The sequence below is a fragment of the Clarias gariepinus genome, chromosome 4 (genome assembly GCF_024256425.1).
Source record: "Clarias gariepinus isolate MV-2021 ecotype Netherlands chromosome 4, CGAR_prim_01v2, whole genome shotgun sequence".
Classification (NCBI taxonomy): domain Eukaryota; kingdom Metazoa; phylum Chordata; class Actinopteri; order Siluriformes; family Clariidae; genus Clarias; species Clarias gariepinus.
Window position 1 is genome coordinate 30,390,034 of NC_071103.1, and position 21,348 is coordinate 30,411,381.

Below are 21,348 nucleotides of genomic sequence, written 5' to 3' on the forward strand. Positions count from 1 at the left end.
GATTTTTTTTCTTATTTTGTCTCCCATAGTTGAGGTATACCTATGTTGAAAATTACAGGACTCTCTCATCTTTTTAAGTGGGAGAACTTGCTTACTTTTTAGCTCTACGGTGTGCGTGTATGTGTGTGTGTGTGTGTGTATATATATATATATATATATATATATATATATATATATATATATAAAAAACAGTAAAATTCTAATCTTTTTTTTTATTATTTGCCACAGTTCTGTAATTATTAATCAAATTATTTTAAAACAAATGTTTCATTATTTTGTTAATGAGGCTTGGGTTGTGTAAAATGTTTGTTGCCATTCCTGCAGTGGTTCAGGTAATTCTGAAGGGTACACAGAATTTTCTCACTAAGGTGTGTGTGTGTGTGTGTGTGTGTGTGTGTGTAAACTTACAGCCAGAGTGAAGCAAGAGGGCTAGCCTCCGGAGGGTGGGGTCACTTCTCCCCACTGAGAGAACACACTCATCCTCCAGCACCGTCCAGGGAGCTCATCAGGACATTGCTGTCATAGTAACCCCATACAGCAAACAACACACTCCTGGGCCCCCATTCATCTGCTTGCAAGCAGCCAGAAATGGACTAGGTAGGAAGTGTGCAGGGTGCAAAAAAAAAAAAAAAACATGAAAGAGAAGGAACTACTATCTGCTCATTTGTGCATTACCAACACTTCTAACTAACAACTCCTGACAATTGACAATTTTTCTGCATCCTTTACTAAAAGGAGTATGCTTGCTTTAACATCACCTTGTTCTTATTGAAATGGCCGTTATACTCAACCCCAGGCAAATCCCTTAATACTAAGCATGCTTCCTTTGAGATTTCTATTTAACGAGTTCTTGCCAAATATCATGAGTATAATGCTCACAGGAAGTGAGATGCTATTAGCCAACCCAAAATGCATACATATTCAAGGTAAGCATATTTGTGTATATATTTGCAGCTTCAGTGGAATGATGCAATGCTGCTTAAAGTGTCCTTTATATGGCAGACTGGCTTAATGCTGCTTTTTCGAATTAGAGGTCATTGCAGACTATATTCATTTTTATGTTGTTTTTTTAAGCATATATGCTTAAAAAACAACATAAATGAATATGGTCTGCAATATGGTTAAAACAGTACTGTGCAAAAGTCTTAGGCGCCATATTATACAGTATGCTGTACCAATTTTGTTATATATGTTTATTATGTCTGCATAATTATGTACAAAATCATTCACTATTTCCATATAAACGTAAAAAATTATAAATAAATAAAATTACAGGAGGCATGGCTGTAAAGACAGAAAATATAGTACAAGACATACAAGTTTTTAGATGGAAACAAAAAACCTCATTTACCCTCCTGAGATTTGCATAAAAATAGAAAGGAGCGAGTGTGACACAGTTACCAGAAGAACTCATATTCTCCAGCAAGCTCAGTAAAACCTAACAGCTGTTTTCTTATAAAACTGCACAAATGTGTGTCTAAATTTAGAGTAAAAATGAGTTTTTACTCTAAATATTGACTGTATATTTTATTACTCTTTATTACTCTTTATTGAAGTTTATTTTATGCAGAAATGTTTTTAAAAGCATACCATATTGAGCAAACCTTAGGTTTTTGTTTTCATCTGAAAACTGGTCTGTACTATATATTTTTTTATTTACAGCCATGCATAAATTCTCCTGTAATGTTATTTATTTATTTACTTTTTAAGTTATATATGGAAATACTGAATGATTTTGTACATAATTATGCAGACATGATAAACATATATAACAAAATCGGTACTGCATATAATATGGTGCCTAAGACTTTTGCACAGTACTGCATATATAGTCATTTTGTGGTGCCTAGTAATAGTTATGTTTTGAAATATATGCTGATAAGTAAAGTGTAGAAGTTGTTTCTCTAAATACATCAGGACCTACAGTATAAAAAAGCTTACTTTTGTTCCTCAGAATGTAAGCTTTCAAAAACAACTATAATTGCCAAAGAAATCAGAAACCTTGAAAATATGAGGCTTGTACAGTGTCTAATGCTGTCTACTTGTTCACATTTTCAGCAACGAAATCTCTTGAGGCTCTGACTGACCTGGCAAGGTTCTGTAAGGAGTCATACAAGTGCAGCGTTGACACTCAGGAAAGTGTGTGTGTCTTGGTACAAATACAATGCATGTGTGCACATAGTGTCTTTGGATGACTTGTGAGGCAGTGATCACACGATTCTTGTGTCATTTACCCAGGCTCTAACTACTGTACATCATGATTGTTACACAATGTACAGTAGTTAACGTGCTGCAAGAAACTGACTTGTGAAACAATTATGTAATCTGGCTATGTGTTGCACTTAGATGTCTGCTTTGCTTCCTGTATCCATATTGTGGCTTACTGCTTGCACTGGATTGTGGGTGTATTTGAGGTTTCTGTTGATGACCATAATATCTAAATGAAGATCTATGAGAAGATTGTTGGTTCAGCTTTTACAAAACAGCAAGTGTTCCTTAGATTATATTATAGGATGGGTTTCTTAAAATTATAGCACGCATTTGGACTTGTTCCACTGAACGACATCCATAGTTACAGAAAACATTATCCTGTACATACTGTATAAATACAAGTTAATTAGTCTTAAACACTAAACAATTTTTACAATGTCTTAGCATATAGGTTTTCTTATTTTATACAAGTTTGAAGTAAGTTTGAACTACTTTTCTTTGCCTTCTGGAGCCATTAGACACATTCAACCTGTTCCAGCATGACATGTCCCCTGTGTCCACAAAGGAAAGTCCATAAAGAAAAGGTCAACCTGAAAGAACTCTAGTGACCTGATCCCTGACCTCAACCCCACTGATCATCTTCAAGAATGAACCGGAATGCCAACGTGCACCACTTGACATCACTTGACATTGCTGGCTGACCTTACTAATGCTCTTATGGCTGACCGAGCACAAATCCCTACATCAATGCTTAAAAAAAAAATCAAACGAGAGGCCTTCCCAGAAAAGTGGATATTTCCCAAGTAGTGTATATTTTGGGTATTGTCTCATTCCGTTTGTATATATGCTTAAAGCAAGCAAGCAAAGATCTTAATTGGAAATTGTCACATAGATCGGTTATGCTTTAACAAATATTTTACTTACCCTCCTGTTATATAAAATGAATATGTGTGTGTGTGTTTGTGAGAGATCTCTAAGTAAACTGATAGCCCCAATTGTGTAGCGTTGACGAGGGGAAAGTTGACAGCACAGTGTGTGTTGTGTGTTCACTTTTAGCCTTCTGTAGGTAAGGTTGAACTTAGCACTATAAATACCATTTTCTTGCACCCTGCTGGTTTCCTGGTTCACTGATTCAGAAACATAGTAAAGCAAAAAGTTCATAGATACCTGATCACCACAATTATATAAGTTTTTCTGACATCCCATTACAGATTTAGTTTCTTTGTGGCGTTATAATAACCTCCACTCTTCTAGGAGGGCTTTCATTAGATTTTTGGAATGTGGCTGTGTGGATTTATGTTTATTCAGTAGAGATGGGGTAAAATCGATTCAGTTATGAATCGCGATTCTTTTGTTTGCCGAGTTGCGTATCACTACATTGACTTCAAAATTGATTTTTAAAGAACTTATTACATGTATAATAGAAATGCCTCGGTCGATCAGCCAGTGACCAGAATTGGCTGCTTTTCAGCTTGATCGGACAAAAACCAATTCTGTGCCAAGTGCATGAGTTTCTGAATGGTGCAACAGAAATGTATTTTTATGATGTATGTTATATTATTCAAAGTTGCAGGTGTCCCTTTTTCCTCCAAACTCTGTGAGTGAATTGGTCTCGAAACCAACTCATTACACACGTCTCAAAACACTGCGAGTGCTATTCAGTCTCGAAACACACATTAAATGCTGCACATGGTCATGTGCTCACAACGGCTAAACACATGCTCAAGGCATTTTAGGTGGAGAAATGGCACTGGTATTTATAATCCTACATGAGGTACACTCTTAACTATTCCCACACTGGCATCTCATGTGGTAGCAGTGAGTTTTTTGCTAAGTTTGTGGAAAATGTGGAAAAAACTATATATTAAATGGGGAAATTTATGATCATGATCATGATTATAAATTCAGAATCGCAATATACATATTGTGATATATTGGCACCTGGGTATTGTGATAATATTGGGTCTGATGGTGATTGGTGATTCTCATCCCTGTCATTCACCCTCAAGAGAATAAATGAAGTAAGGCACTGTTGTTGGGCGAGGAGGCCTGGGGCAATCGTAGTTTCAATTTATCTTAGAGGTTTTCCCTGCGGGTGAAAAGACACCATATACAATTGTGTGCTTCCAACATTATCGTATTGGTTCAGGGAAGATGCATATGGGTTTAATGGTAAGGTGTCTACAAACTTTTCGTCATATAAACTACAATTCACATATTTGCCTCAATCCTCAGTGCTACTTTGAATACTACAGAAATAAAAGGATTGGTTCTAGGGTTGGGCAATGTCGACCAATTTGGCATTGTACGATGTCTAATGTAAAACATTGCGATGGACGATGGCATCGTCATCGTAGGCGGTGGGGGGGTAAATTATGTTGTTAAATAATTAATTTAAAACAAAATGTTTTTTTTTAATATGGTTGAAAAGCGTGCACATAGTATGATTAAGTGTGTGTTTTTCGCGAGCTGGTTGCTGCTGCGGCGTAGGGGCAGGGCGGAGGATCGCAAACCGGCTCAGCATCGGGATGTGTATCGGCACTCGGCGATGGACGATGGCATCATCTATCGACCCAACTCTAATTTGTGCCTCATCAGTAGAGTTGTTGGTGGTTTTTCGGGTGCACCCAGTAAGAGGTCGCCACAGCAACACACACAAGCTTGGCACAGGTTTTATGCCGGATGCCCTTCCTGACGCAACCCTCCCATTTTATCCGGGCTTGGGACTGGCACTGCATCCAGTGGTTGGGGTTTGGGCACTGGCTGGGAATCGAACATGTGCTTTCTGCATGGCAGGTAAAACACCTACCACTGAACCACCAGTGCCCTGTCAGTCAGTAGAGTAGTACTTTTTAGAAGTTTAAAAAAAAAAAAAAAAACAGAGCTTAGGCAAATGTGCAGTGTAATAATCCTCTGGTCCACAACTATTCAATTGCCATTAATATGATTAAATATTAATATTAAGTAGTCTTTGAGCACTGAGTAAATACAGTGTTACATTAAGTTCCATTAAGTAATCAATCATACAGCTTATTGCTTAGAGTAAAAAGTCTTTATTGAATAAAACTGTTTACTGTAATGGTTTATGCACCAAAGGTTAGTGAGCTTTCATTTATAGACAACCACACGCTTTGTGTTCTTTCAGACATGTAGTCAACAACTCCCTGAAGCCACGGACATCACCAAATGCTGTTTCTTCAATTAAGCGGCTATGCCAGGCTTTTACTGCAGCGGTCTTTTAGTGGCTGCTTGTTTGTAGGTCTTTTTGTCTTCTGTTTTGTCTTCAGTATGTGAAATGGATGCTCAGTTGGGTTGAGGATACAACCGTTTAAGAAGGTTACATTTCTTTGCTTTGAGTTGTTTTCTGCGTTTTCTTTTCTTATTGTTTGGGCCAATATCCTCCTGTTTTGTGAAGCATCCTATTGGTTGGAAATTATAGTTCTATATACTCTATAGAGAATGCATCTTGCTATTCTATTCATCAACAGTCACAACATTATTAAACACCAGCCATACATGCCTATGCTATAAAACTCACCTGTATGTTTGGCAGGCGATGTGGTACTGTATGGTTTCCAACATGAGCCCATCCTTTTCTTCTCCATGCTTTTTTCCCATATTATTCAGGATAATTCTGTATCAGAACTGGGCAGGCGTTTTTCTAAATAGCAAAGTCTGGCGAAGAAATTAGTAAGAATTTTCATCCAGCTGCTAATCAGACAGCTGTCTAATTACTTTTGAGCTTGTGAAAATGGAGAGACTGTTAAAAATGGCTGCAATTCCTAAATGGATAAGATAACATTTTTGATAGAACCCTGAATCAAGGCTGAAAATTTATAAATCAATTACATCCTGATTTCTTGACTTTAAATCCACTGTGGGACGAAATAATATCATTGTCCAAGTACAGTATATATGGACTTAACTATATGTTGACACCTGACAGTTACACCCTTAAGTGGTTATTTCTTAAACTGTCTTTGTGTATTCTCTCACTGTATACTAAGGAAACTAAAGAGCCTAAACATGTTCCAGCACAACCCACATGGGTCAAAATGTGCTAGAGAGCATTTAGTTTGATGATCATGAAGAATAGCACAAATATGAATCATCCCAAAAATAAAAATAAAATAATCCTGGAAGTGACAAAATATAAATTATTGTTGAGAATATTGTAATAAATAAATATATTTTTTTTTAATTAAAAAAGTTAAATCTTCAATTTTGAATGAATAAGGAATGTCTTCTTTCATACTGTCCTTCTTTGGACACTCTTGTTCTGTATTTCTGTGTCCTATGCTTAAGGATTGTACTGTGTGGCATCATGGTATAAACGAGCTGCTAGATTGAAACTGATGAACAAGGTCTTGTAGGGTAGCTGGCTTCCAGTTGAACACAATGTCAACATGCACTGAGTTAATGTGACAACTGTCTCAGCCTTTACAAACTGTGGAAACCTGCAGGCAGGCAGGCAGAACTAGTGCTTCAGTGCCATTAGTGCTAGAGTACAACAATAAGACTGGCCGAGACTGGCCATGAGTATTGCATTTTGAATATATGTGCTGTGTTATGATGTTAATGACCAATATGGAGTAACATTGCCAAATGAGTTGTGTTCAATGGAATAAAAGAGACATGCTCACAGAAGCAATAAATCCTGTTGTTTATTTGACTATAGATATACATATTCTAATTGGCCACAATGCTCTTCAAAAAAAAAAAAAAAAGAATAAAATAAATAAATAAATAAAACGTGGATCTCTTTAAATGTCCTTATTACAAGGACTACAGTCGAAATTATTTCATTTGTATTCCCTTTCATTTTTAAAGGAACAGTCGGGGGGGAAGAGGCGTCGCACAACAGAAATTTACAAATGTAAAACTTTTTTTTTTTTTTTTGGAAAAACAACTTTTCATATTGCAGCATGCACATTCTAATAGTGTAAAAAATAAATAAATACATACATAAATAATAAACAGGCACAAAATTATTTGAGGGGCAAATAATTGAGGCCCTATGGTTTGACCTCGGAGAACCTCCAAATATATATGTACCTTTAGTACTCCAGATGCTAACTCTGGCTCTGTTTTGGTCATCCGTACCGGCTTCTAGCTAAAGGTTTTTAGCCCTCTGAAGCCCGATACTAGATCAGATTTCGCTATTCTGTTACGCACTTTTCTAGCTCCCCTAAGCAGCATCAGAAATTTGATCACTGAAATTTTTTAGGAAAAAAATGTAAATAAAAACTACAAGTTTAGCAAATTCTACTATTTATAAAATACACTGCTTTCAGATAGCTAATATTTATACATCATATATGCAAAGCATAGACAAAATATGCCTTTAAATTCCTGTATCTGCTCTTGTATTGCACAAACTGGCATCTTAAAACGTACAGCAGATAGAAAAGGTTCCCTGTGCTTCATTTGTGGGTGATTAAATACATATTGTGTGAATCTCCAATCAACGTGGGTACCAAAGCATTATTATGGAAAGTACATTCTTTAACATGTGCAGATGGATTTTTGAGGGGTTGAGGGGGAGGGGGGGGAGTTGTAATCAACATCCAGACAGAACATCCATATGTTTCTGCAAGAAAAAAAAAAATGTAATAAATGCCATCCCACTTTATAAATCCACACTTTAGCTGTTGCATTTCACTGAACACTCTGTTGTAACCTGTCGTGCATACTGTAAATGTTTTATCAATTAATATATGAAGGCTCAAAACTGAAAATTTTTTAAGATGTCCAACAATTTATATCCAAAGTTGAAAAATGAAGTATGTTTTTGCTTAAGCTGTCCTTGTCACTATGAGTTCTTGGGATAAAGGAAGTTCTTATAGGTCTTTAAGTATTTTGCAGTTCAGCAGTTTGGAGTCCTGCTATATTGTCAATTTATCCTCTTTCTATTGTACTTTGTCTAAAATTACAAAAATATGAGGTATGCCTCCAAGAATAGTCGCTTCAGGTCGTCTTTCTCTCGTCTTCTTGTTGAAACTAGACTCTTTGGTTCTGTATAAACCAAACGGGAACAACTTGAGAATGATGCTAAGTGCTCAACAGAAGGAGGCCCAAGATTCCCTCCCCTAAACGTCAGACTGATCCGGTCTGCCTCCATCACACGCAACACACCTGGCGTTATTAAATATTGCAAGAAGTAGCACGTTACTGAAGTTAGGTGTATATACACAGCAACTTATGCACATACTATCTTGTTAGGATCTCAGGTGTTTGACACACACACAACACACACACACGTTATATAAGCTTATACACTCAGCTTCCTTCTGGATAATATATGGCTACTTTCCTTTGCAAAAACAAATACAATAACCAAAGGGATTAATTTTTTTTCCCCGCATGAATTCCAGTCGACTGTATTTTGGATGAATTTTCTGTTTCGAAGTGAGAAAACATGATTATCATATCAGCTCTGGTGGAACACATTGTAGAGTAGAGATCTGAGGACGGGACATCAGCACCTATTTTAACCTCACCCTATACATGGGTTATTCTAAAGAAGCTCTTTCCAGGAAGTGAAAACAGTGTTTTCTTTTATTTATTGTTTTTTTGCCATTTGTAAATATATTATTATTTAAAAGGTATACAATGCAAGCAATCCTCATACGCATCGCCTCATACGAAACAGGATCATCCGTTGCTTCTGTGAATCTGACAGGTTTGTTTCTCGAGGCTCACAGAATATACATTTCTTCCCAGCAAAGACGCTGCACACTAATGTTGGTGAAGCAAAATGTTCCTTCAGCCTTGTAAGACAAGTTCCAGATGTCTTTGACTCATTCTGTAGGAGTGATTTCATTTTAGGTAAAAGCCCTTTTGTATTTCATTAAAACATATTCTTATTCCTATTTCTTCGAAAAATTCACAACTCTTATACATGCAGAGCTGTAGTGTTTTATTCTAATAATGTTCTTGTTTATGATAGCGAACATCTAAATACACTTTTATAGCATCTACGTATAAATGGGTTAACAGTGGGAATTTTATGCCACTTTTGTTTTCCATGCTCTTTTGTTATTTAGGAGGGTTGCTTGTATTATACATTTGAATTGATGAAAGTGATCTGCTCAAATGAACTGAAATGGATTGAAGACTACAATAAGTTTAGATAGATGACAGGATTACATTACATGGAAATGGTTATTGACGTAATCCTCAGGCATGAAACCGCTTCACCGCGTCGTTCGTCGGTGAGTCTTTCGCACCGGTGAAGAGGAGTTGAACAGGATTTAAGTTCTACCAGGCACACTTGGGGTCTATTGCTACAAAAACAGCCCTTCAACAAACGTGCTAACCTGACTTGAAAAAACAAGTGGATTAATCTCTTAACATGAGTCTGAGATACAAAACAAATGTTCTGCGGTAAAGAATATGCCATGGAGCCAGCAAGAGATTCCCCCTTAGACATCAAGTTGACATAGTATAAATGACACAACTTTTTTTTTTCTTCTTCTTTTTTTTTTTGGATTTAAATAAACATTTAAAATCAGATTTTCTCGAAAGGTAGCAAATTATTGCTGAACTCAGTATGTGCAAAATAAGAATTCCTTTTCAGCCTTACAAAGAAAAAAATGGCCATTACATCTCTAATTGATGCGTTTTCCAACATGCAAAAAAACAAAATACTCACAATTAAAACAAATACACAAAAATGTTGACATGTGCAGAATGCTCGATACTTTGAATGCATGAAAGCATGTGCAGTCTTTTGGTAGCAGTGGATGAAGGTGGATGTTATACACAAGAGATTGTTGCTGTGTCATGTTTGATTGTCTTTTACTAGTCCTGATTATAGAATCCCGTAACCAGACCAGGCTATTTATGAGAGACTGGCTTATAAATATATGCAAAAATGTGGAGAGATACAAAGAACAAAAAAAAAAAAAAAAACTAAGAAAATAAGTACTGGCAAATGTTCCCACCTATCATCTTGCTTCCTCTCTCATCGCTAGTGACACAACCTGGACTGGACAAAAGTAATTTTCATACCTAATTTCATCCAAAGTGGTGTTTTTTTTTTTTTTTGCAACATGAGCAGTTGGTAACTATATCTCTAACATCTTGCATTTTCTACAGAGTGTGAAATCTGCTGTCAGAAGGAAATCACACCAATTTAAGTAAGACCTTTTTAATAAACTCAGATGGTCAGGCATACTTTGTAAATGTTGATAAACTGTATTTCTTTCAGTCTACTATATGATTAGTACATCTGTGATATAACTGCAGTTAACTGCTGCAGAATCTCACTCATGCATATAAACTGAAGCAAAGTTAACGTGAGCTGTCTACACTTCCCCCTGTATATCCAAACAAAATGTGAAACACAGGAGAATTAAAAACATCAACTTGTCCTACAAAAAAAACTTGAAATCTTGATGCACAGTCACATGTATCAAGAGTTTTGAGTGCTGTTCGAGCTATGTTACATTCTGTAAACAAAAAAAAAAAAAACAAAGTAACAAGAAGATTAACGTGTGAGAGCATTTTAGATTTAATGTTATAGAAATGTTTCACGGTCTTTATCAGGGTCAGCTTTGCTCAGGTCACTGTTCCTGGGCTCAGGTATTAGAGCTTGGAAAAGCTCACTAGTGGCTCTTGTCACACTGTCATAAGACGGCGGTGAGGAGGTCGAGGACAGAGCCTCAGTCTCAGGTCCATAATTCTCCTTCAACATGAAGGCTATAAGTCCTTCCTTCTCTGGTGGGCTGTCATCCTCACTGCTGGCAGCTCCCTCTACATTGATCTGTCGATATATGAACGAGGCTTGCCTCAACTGTCTCCGGAGTAAATGCCTTCTGTATGCCCTCTGTATGACAATTGATGATACCTCCTCTTGCTTACGCCGTAAAGTCGTAGTGATGGGTTCGTAGGAGATTTTGGACGGATTTGCCATCATAAACTTCTCCTCCATCTGTTGCTTGAGAGCATCCATTTCGTCCGATTCCCCCAGCACGCGCTTGGTGAAGGCGAACAAGATGTCCAGGCAGTGAATCTTGTCGCCACTCACCATGGGCAAGTCCATAGAAATCAGCTTAATTTTATTAGGCTTGGCAATACGCAGCGGCTCGGATAGAGAATCCGCGAAATCCGAAAGCTTAGCGTACTCAATGAACTGCGTGGCCTCGGGATCAAACTTCTCCCAGACCTCATAGAACATCTCAAAGTCATCCTCGCTCAGCGGCTCGGTGCTCTCCTCTGTGGCCACACTAAAATTCTCCAGGATGATGGCAATGTACATGTTCACCACAATGAGAAAAGAAATGATAATGTAAGTAACAAAGAAGGTGATGCCTACTGAAGGGTTCCCACAGTTGCCCCGGACCGTGGTGCCTATATTTGGCACAGTGGGGTCACACTCTTCAGGGGAGTTATTCAAAATGGGACTGAGCAGGCTGTCCCAGCCGGCTGATGTTGTTATCTGGAAAAGGCAGATCATGCTGTTGCCAAATGTCTCGAAATTGAACATGTCATCAATTCCGCTTTGTTTCTTCACGTAGGCAAAGTTTGCCATCCCAAAGATGGCATAAATAAACATGACTAAGAAAAGCAGGAGACCTATATTAAACAACGCCGGTAAGGACATCATTAAGGCAAATAGCAACGTTCTGATTCCTTTGGCTCCTCGAATAAGGCGAAGGATACGTCCTATTCGGGCCAGTCGGATCACTCTGAAGAGTGTTGGTGAAACAAAGTATTTCTCAATTATATCTGCGAGTACAATGCCTGCAAGAAGGAATAGAAAACAAAGTCAGTGATTTGGCAAAATACATGTGTACAATAAAAACAATCCTGTCCCAGTAGATTATAACTCCAAAATCCCTGCTATCTGATATCACCTAAATGAGGATGGTTCCTCTCAAGGTTTTTTCCTACTGTCCTGTCATGAAGAGTTTCTTGCCACTGTCTCCCCCGGCTTGCTCATTAGGGACAGTCTGATGATTATAATGTAATAAGTTTTCCTTATACTTTTCAAACTAATTTCCAAAATTTTGATTCTGTAAAGCGACAATGACCGCTGTAAATTATCCAGTCAAACTTTCCAACTTTAGCAAAAAACACACCCTAACCATGTCCTGTTACCATAACCATTCCTTAAACCACACCTTTTCTGGTTCATGCTCCTAAACATGAATATGTGTTTGGCTTGCTCTGTAATATTGCCTACTTGACAAATAGACACAATCATACATTTTCTTTTGTGCTCGCAAGTCGCCAACAACTGTCAGATGACTCAAACTTCAATCACTTCGCAATCGCCTGAGCTGACAGACTTGATTGCTGCAATTACCTTCACCTTAACTCAGGCCCGCGTTTTTTGCAGAGGTAGTCACTCCATCTCATTGCTAACCCTTTGTCGGTGTCATCTTCTTCTATCAGGGACATCTACACTTTAAACTGACCAGGCTTGCTGCTTGCTACTCTCTCTCTTGGTAGATATAGTGCTCAAGAGAGCATTGGAGGTAGACCTTGATAAGTCAAGCCAAGGTTACGTTGGCTTAACAGTTAATCTTCCTCATGTGGCTGATGAAGAGCTTTTCTCCCTATGGGAATCGGGGAATTCTTTAATTTTTTTTTTAGGTGTATTCTGTTTTTCATGTCGATGTCAATGCTTTAAATAACCAGTTGATATAAATCAGCAAGAGCTGAGCCTACTAGACATTCTTCCTATTTTATTACTTTTACTTCTACCCCAAGCTATGACAAATTTAATACCTGCTGGATGTTATGGTAATCAGTATTTAGTAAAATATGCTTAGGGGCTTTGCACAAACTCTCAGTCAGAGTCCTGCCTTTATCTTACCCACAATGGAGAGAATGACTACGACAAAGTCAAAGATGTTCCAGCTGATGGTGAAGAAATAGCAGCGAAGGGCGATAATCTTAATGATGCACTCAGTGGTGAAGATGATAATAAAGGCCAGGTTGATATTATACAAGATGGACTCCATATAAGGGGACTGCTCATCTGTCTCCACCATCATGGTCAACATGTTTAGGAGGATAAGCAGCATGATGATGATGTCGAAGGCTTGTTTTGACACCAAATCGAAGAAGAATCCCTGAAAGGAGTTCTGGATGGAAGAACAATTTTTGTCATCATTACTCTTTTTATTCATACACACAATATTGGGAAAAGTATGTGGACACCTAAACATAACACCTATATGTGGTTCTTCCCTCAACTGTTACCACAAATTTGAGAGACAACTTTAGTCTAGAATGTCTTTGTAGGCTGTAGTTTTAAAGATTTTCTTTCACTGGAACCAGTTAGTTAATCATGTTCCAGCATTCCTGATCTTAACCCCACTTAACACGTTTGGGATAAAATGGAATTAAACTCCATACCAGGCATCTTCCTTTTAATTTTTGTGCTTTGTGGGTGATAAGCTTAAATTCCTACAGATGTAGTGGAAAGCCTTTTCAAAGAGTGAAGGTTGGCTGTAAGGGAGAACAAACTCCATATTAATGGAAATAGGATGTTGAGTCATCAGATGTCCACTTACTTAGTCACATGAACTCATACAGTAAATTCATGAACTCCCCTCTTACTACAATAATTTAAAAGCTACATTTTAAATTTAGTTAATAAAAAAAACTTTATTCATTAAATCCAAATATGTGTAGTTCGTAGAGATGAGAATCACCAAGTACAATTTTATTATAATACCTATAAACCGGTTCGATCTTTATTGTGACTCTGTGAGTATCATGATCTTCTAAAGATTCTTACTTTATATATTTGTTTAGAATTGTAACAAAATATATAATTTTTTTTTTTTTTTTTTTTTTTTTTACAATTCTACACACATTTAGAAAATAATTTGCTCACACAGGATGCTGTGCTGGCTGTTAATGTGTGAATAGTTTAGAGCACACCACCCTTAGGAAAATATGCCAATGGCAACATTTTCCCACCTCAAACAAAACCATACACATGCAGTCCCTGATTTATGAATAAGTTCGGTTCCAGGAGCACGTTTGTAAGTCCGATTTGTTCTTAAGTCTGACAGAGTGAGTCTTATATGCCTTTGACATGAATATACAATGTTAAGCATACAACTCCACTCGACTGAATCTGTCCCCTTTCTCTACATTATACATATCAAATGTAAGAGTGTTGTCTCTGTGTGCCTTTAAATCGTGAGGGAAATCCCAGACGCCATTTTGTTTTGAACTGTGAACCCAGTTTTGTTAAGGATTATCCAAAATTAGGATTATTCACCAGGACAGCTTTACAGAAGAGACATTTTCTATCATCGTGCTTCCGGACTGATTCATTGAAAACAGTGAGGCCAACTTATTTCTACCACACACATACTGTATACCGGACTTTAGACATTTTATACATTCATTTACACACTGAAAACATGAATGTTCGTTAATCGGAGACTACCTGTATAAATTTTAAATCAATCGGGAAAAAAATGTTTTGGAATGAGTGAACCCGTACATCAATTGCCAAGTTTTTCCCCATCTCTAGTAGTAAGAAGGGTAATGTAAGTTATCATTTATCAGACCTTATTTTATACACAAGTATATTATAATAAGTATAATTTATTATGTATATTGCAGTAAATTCCAGTATGTACTGTATTTCGCATAGATTATTATTATTTTAATTTTTTTGGTAAATCATTGAGTTATAGAGTCATATAGTACCGTAAATACTCACCATGGGCCGAGGAATAGGTTTCTGGGGTTTTTTTGATCCAAGTTTTTTCATGGCATTATAATATTTTTTCTGCTCTTCAGTCATGAAGATGTCCTGTCCCCCTAAGTGCAGAAGAACTTCACTATTATTATTGATGCATAGCAATATAACATACTGTATAATGCTTTACAAGAAATTCTAGTCCAGCTTTTTAATTAATACACATTGATACTTATCTTGCGTTTCTGTTGGTTGAAGTTGTCAATGATCACACCGATGAACAGGTTTAGGGTAAAGAATGACCCGAAAATAATGAAAATAACAAAATACAGGTACATATACAAGTTGACCTCCTTAATTGGCTGCTCTTCCACCTGTCCAAAACAGACAATGAGAAATTTAGGTCTGTCATATGAATTTTCCACAAATGTGTATTCCTGCATTGTAATTATTGATTTGTTCTATACTTACAGCTCGTGAATCCACTGCTGCGTACATGATGTCCATCCAGCCTTTAAAAGTAGCCTTAGCAGGGAGAAAAATAGGCTTAAGATTTTATGTTTCTATTAGTCACATGCATGTGCTAATTATACCTTACAATAAAACATTACTAACACACATGACGCTAGTTTGTGTGTTTCCTGTTAGGACATAGACGTCTACAGGACATTCCTATATCATCACTCTTCCTTTTCACTGTATGAAACTACAATCTTATATCCATATCTGCATCCACCTCTCTGTCAGTAATGGACAACTGAATGTTCGCTTCTTTTCACATCAGGTATGAAGAGAAAAGAAAATCCTTCCTCAGCCAGTCTGAATAGGCAAGTCGTGACCAAATATGGATGTACATCCAAATGCATGTGTTTATTATTATCATTATTTTTTATAAAAAGAGAGAAGAGTTGGAATATTAGGTGAGCCCTCTTTTAGACCAAGTTTTGCCTTGGTTATCAGTAATTATAGGGCATTTGTGAATTGGCTAGGACTGACTATTTCTAGATGCAAATGGAAGGTTTGTATTGAGTCAAGTCAGAAGAAGGTGATGGAAAGGAGCTAAGTGACTTGTTGCTAGGCTACCGCACCAACTAAGTTAAAATGAAGAACAAAGTGCATGCACTCTTGCTGAGAACAAAATTCTGTATAATGGCCACAGTGATAGCTAAAAATAAAGTTCCGCTGACTTGTTGATTGATTCGTACTCATGGACAAGCAGACGTGGGCAGCGACAAAGTGCAATACAGAAAGAAAAGAAAGTTTCACACTGAGCTGTGTGTGAGTGAGTGTGTGAGTGCACATTTGGTGAGGAAACGTTCCTAAGAGGTAAAAGATCACTCACCACTTGAAGTAGTGCAAGGTATCCAGCACCCACATTATCGAAATTGACTTTTACTTTTGACCAATAGTACTCTGTATCATTCATAGACAGGCACTCGGATTTGTTGTTGATGTGTGAGGCGTTGTAAATGAAGCCCGAGCGGCTGATGCAGCGGCCAAATTTTCCAGCAAACAGGTTCACGCCCATGATGCTGAAGATGAGCCAGAAGATGAGACACACCAGCAGGACGTTCATGATGGAGGGGATGGCCCCAATCAAAGCGTTCACCACCACCTGGTGCCCATGGATACAAACAACAATTAGATTTTTGAAAGGGAATGGACAGCATCTAATCTGTTTAAGACTAGCTGTAAATTTTAATACTTATATAAACACTACGCTCTTTTACAATCCTTATCAGTAATGATTAAACTAATGCATCCACAATTTTACATTAACCTTTACAAATAAGATATAAAGAAGGATGAAAAACATCATGGGTGATGGTCCTATGCATCCAGAAAGTGAGAAAAGAAGAGAGAGAGAAAGAGAGAGAGAGAGAAATACAGGTTTGTACTGGATCTATAGGACCACCTTAAGCAGCAATAGAGTAATACTGGTAGGTAGATTACAACATCAGGACAGACGGAACACACTCACACAAACAATGACACCTAGAGTATTTATGCAGTGCATGTTTAAAGTCTCCTGATTCTCATTCCTGATTCTGGTTCTTTTTTGCATCTGCAATATTTTTTCAGATACTATGAAGTGTGGCAGAGATTGGCCAAACAGCTGATCCACTGTGAATGAGACTGCACATTCTCCCTCCACGTAAACAAGGCCATGTGCCTCAGGCGCAGCTGCTGTTAACATGCTGTGACGTCTGATTGTGTTTGCCAAATCTACAGCAATATAGAGGGAATTCTGTGCACCTCTGCTAAGTTACAGTGAGATATTTATCAAACATTTTATGACAGTTATCGAAAGTTTTCTTGGAAGTTTTTGAAAGAAGTCTCCAATGTCAGTGAGACACAGCTATAACTTTTATTTTTCTGACACAGGAGAACGGAACTGAACAGATGACTTTGCATTTCCTCTTTAACATGGCAAATAGGATATACACCGATCAGCCTTAACATTAACACCTCTCCCAGGTGAATAGTATAACGTTGATTATTAATTAAACTGGTGACCAGTTCATAGCAACCAATAGCTTGGGGACCAAAGGCCATGCCACAACCCACAGCACCAACATTTTGGTGCCAAACACCAAAGCACCCCTCAAGAGGACCTGCGGACCACATGCTAAAGGGACCAAAGTAATTTTTTTCATGTGAAAATTTTTTTCTTTGTCCAGGGTATCAACCAGCCTCTGTCAGCATTCCTTCACCTCACAGTGCAACCTTATGCAACCATCCACATTTAATTAATCAGACCAGGCCAACTAATTCTACCTTTCCATGATTCTGTTCTGATGCTGACATGCCCATTGTAGGTGCTTTTCTCGGTGGACAGCGGTCTTCATGGGCACTCTGACTGGTCTACAGCTTCACAGCCTCATACACAGCAAGCTGTGATGCAATATGTGTTTTGACACCTTCTATCATAGCTTTACATTTTTCAGTAATTTGTGTTAAGGAAGCTCTTCAGTGGAATCAGACCTGGTGACCTAACCTTCGCCCCTCAACTGCATTAGTGTGCCAATATATAAATATAATGTGCGCACATGTCTTCCTGTTCACTGGTTGTTCATCCTTGGACCACTCGTACATTCTGGCAACATTTGTAACATGTTTTGAAGATGCTCTGCCCCAGTCATCTACTGTAGCCATCACAATTTGGCCTGATCGTTTCACTCAGATTGTTTTTCTGCTTTTAACACATTAACTTTAAGACCTAACTGTTTACTCTCTGTCTAATATATCCCAGCACAGGTGCCATTAGATTATCAATATTATCCACTTCATCTATTAGTAGTTTAATGTTATGGCAGATGGTGTATAATACATACAGTAGCTAATACTTCCCATATGTCTGTTAAAGGAAACGAAAGATGATCAAGAATTGATTTTGGAAATTACTTATATACTGTTCACTTTTAGTACCACTGATCTTGCTACAGTGTCGTTTTATTTATTATATAGTTCACGATACTGTAGTGATCCCCAGGTGACTGCTTAAGAATACTGTCAGGAAAAACATGCATTTAACGCCATAGTAATGGTTTATAAAACAGACAAATTTAACAGAGGATACACTGAGTGATGTACATCTGCATACAAGACATTTACATTGATGGAAGCATTATAGTGACATATACTGATAAAAGCATGATGCAGGAATTATGATGTAATACTGATAAGATGATTCACTTCCATCTGCTGAAGTCTGGTTAAAAGAAGTATAAATAAGTATGTAGACAGTGGATTAAATAAATCAAAGATTATTAAAACTTAAAAGAACATTGAAAATGAACACTGGACAGCATTTTGTGATTATGTTGAATTATGGTCCTAATAATGGTCTAAATAATTCAACTTATATTACTAAATATTATTAGTATTTAGTAACAGATTTAGTGTTTTATAAAAAGCAATTAGTAACATTAGTTAAATAGCCGAGTACAAAAATAAATCGGCTGGATTGAAGTTGTATTTATCTTTTATTTTATCAAGATTTAAATTTGATCTGTTTAGTCTGCTGGTTTTAGTTTTATTGTAGTCTAATGGCAACACTTGGCTTGTTATATAATGCCCATTCTTTTGTTATACTATTTGTGTCTATGTACAGTAATGAGTTTTGGGGTTTACAGTTATGTTTAGATTTTTCTTTTCAAAAATGCACTGAAATTAAAAGGGGTAAATGGTGTCAGATAACAGAGGACAGTGAAGTGGCACATGGAAATACAGAGACAGACAGACAGGCTCTTACCCTCATGCCTTCAAATCTGGACAGAGCTCTTAATGGCCTGAGAGCCCTGAGGGTCCTAAGTGATTTGATGGCAGCCAAGTCAGAGTAGCCTAGTGTGTTGGCTACGAGGCTTACTAAAGACACCTAAAAGGAGCACAGAGAACGGAGGAGACAGAAAAGATAGAAACGCAGTATTAGCAAGCTGACCAATCCTGCCAGGTACAGGGTCCGTACACTTCCTGTGGAGGTAAAAGGAAAGGGTTTCCTGCGTCTGACTCATGGTAGCTAGATAAAGGAACAGAGGTGGTTAAATAGGTTTAGGAGCTATACTTGCTGTCTCACAGGTCCATGTGTGATCAGTCCTGAAGAAAACACAAACGTTGTAAGTACTGGACAGACATGGAGAGAAAGTGTGTGTGTGTGGGGGGGTGTTTAGTAGAAGGCTTCAGGGACCCTGGGGGGAATAAAATTCTTACTGAATGACCTAGCAATCACTAATCTACAAAAGGCATCACTTTGTGGTTAAGTGGCCCGTCAGTGGCACGGGCCGGCCAGAGAAATCCTTACCCTCATGCCAGCAAAGCGAGATACGGCCCGTAGCGGCCTCAGTGCCCGAAGGGTCCTTAGAACACGCAAGGTGCCAATTTGATCATAATTGAAGGCACTCGCCACCAGGCCAATCACTGAAATCTGTGTAGATTGAAGTGTAGTTTGTTCTGTTAATGCCAAGATTATATGTTATTGCTCAAGTTACAAAATGCTACATGATATTTCATTAGCTTCGTAGAAAATGGATTAGCATAACTATCACTATAATATATTATGCGTTTTCCTATATAGATAAACCTCATTTTCATCTTCCTTTCATCAGTTCTTAATAGAAAAGAGAGAGCTCACCATTTGTTGTCTTGTGCCATGCTATTTTATTAACATTAGGGAATGTCCAAACCCATAGAGAAATATTACTAAACATTGCTTAGATTATATTCATAACGATAAGTTATTGATTTAACAGTACAGGCCATTTGATTTGGGATTGAGGGAGTAAATTAAGACATGCACTGGAGAAGTATTTGGTCTTGTGCATAATATTTGTGGAGCTATTAAAAGAACGTTAAGGGGTTAATATTGCTATACAAGACCGTCTGCTTATTGTTATTATTTTTTAATGCATGTGCGCAGTGTACTGTATCTGCTCTAATTGGCTCTTTTATACAGTAGCATTTACAGTTACAGTATAGCCCACACGCTACAATGTATAATACTGTAATAGACGGTGTAAGGAAATAGTGTAATAGACAGTGTAGGGTTTGTATAATTTGCTTTGCATTTACACTATATGAATAGTCTTTAAATGTGTATTTTAATATTCAGCCTTAATTACATAACTTTAATATAAATGATTTATTACACATTTCATTTGCAAGTTGCACTCACTCACTGTCCGCCCTAAACTGCTATTGTCCACTATACCACTTTGTCCTGTCACAGGGTCGAGGGGGCCTGGCGCCTATCCCAGGAGGCTTAGGGGACAAGGCAGGGTACAACCTAGACATCGTAGGGCAAGTACACACACACACTCATTCACACACTATGGGCAATTTGGGAACGGCAATTAGCCTAATCTGCATGTCTTTGGACTGTGGGAGGAGAGAGAGAGGGAGAGCCTGGAGGAAACCCCATATGCAAACTCCATGCACACAGACTCGAGGCGGGAATCGAACCCAGAACCAGGAGGTGCTTGGCAACAATGCTACCCACTGAGCCACCATGCCTCCACGATGCTAAAACAGTAATTATAAATTAAATGGCTTGCAAAAAAAAACAAAGCTTATAATTTTTTTTTGTGGTTAATCAGGTTAATCCCACATTAAATGTAAAAAAAATGTAAGCTTTCTTTGTGCATTTATTCTAAGAAAATAGAATTGTTATGAAAATCTATTTTGTATAAACCTTTGGCAAATTTAAACGAGTTTACTTAGATCAGTTATTGAGCCAAAGAAATTCATATGAAGAAAATATCACTTGAATCTTGATAAAAATATACACTCAACTTGACTGTTTAAAAACTCTAACATGGTCATGACGTCCTGAGTTAGTTAGCCATCAATGTCCAAATTAACCACAAGGACAGTTCTATAATTTTTATTAAACCCAAAGATATCAATAATGCATAGAGCAGTATTGTGACCTGCACACATAAAACGGTAAGAAAGAGATAAAAAAT

General features: G+C 37.5%; 1 protein-coding gene across 1 annotated transcript in view; it reads right to left on the reverse strand.

Moving 5' to 3' along the window:
- Positions 1 to 7,775: 7,775 nt before the first annotated feature.
- Positions 7,776 to 21,348, reverse strand: part of scn5lab (sodium channel, voltage gated, type V-like, alpha b) — a 125,218-nt gene continuing 111,645 nt past the window's right edge. Inside the window, exons 21-27 of the mRNA XM_053493853.1 lie at positions 19,143 to 19,265; positions 16,230 to 16,502; positions 15,359 to 15,412; positions 15,124 to 15,261; positions 14,909 to 15,013; positions 13,037 to 13,307; positions 7,776 to 11,958 (exon numbers count right to left, since the gene is read on the reverse strand). Coding sequence (XP_053349828.1) covers positions 10,733 to 11,958; positions 13,037 to 13,307; positions 14,909 to 15,013; positions 15,124 to 15,261; positions 15,359 to 15,412; positions 16,230 to 16,502; positions 19,143 to 19,265 — 2,190 coding nt within the window. The 3' untranslated portion in view covers positions 7,776 to 10,732. The remainder of the gene's footprint in view (positions 11,959 to 13,036; positions 13,308 to 14,908; positions 15,014 to 15,123; positions 15,262 to 15,358; positions 15,413 to 16,229; positions 16,503 to 19,142; positions 19,266 to 21,348) is intronic.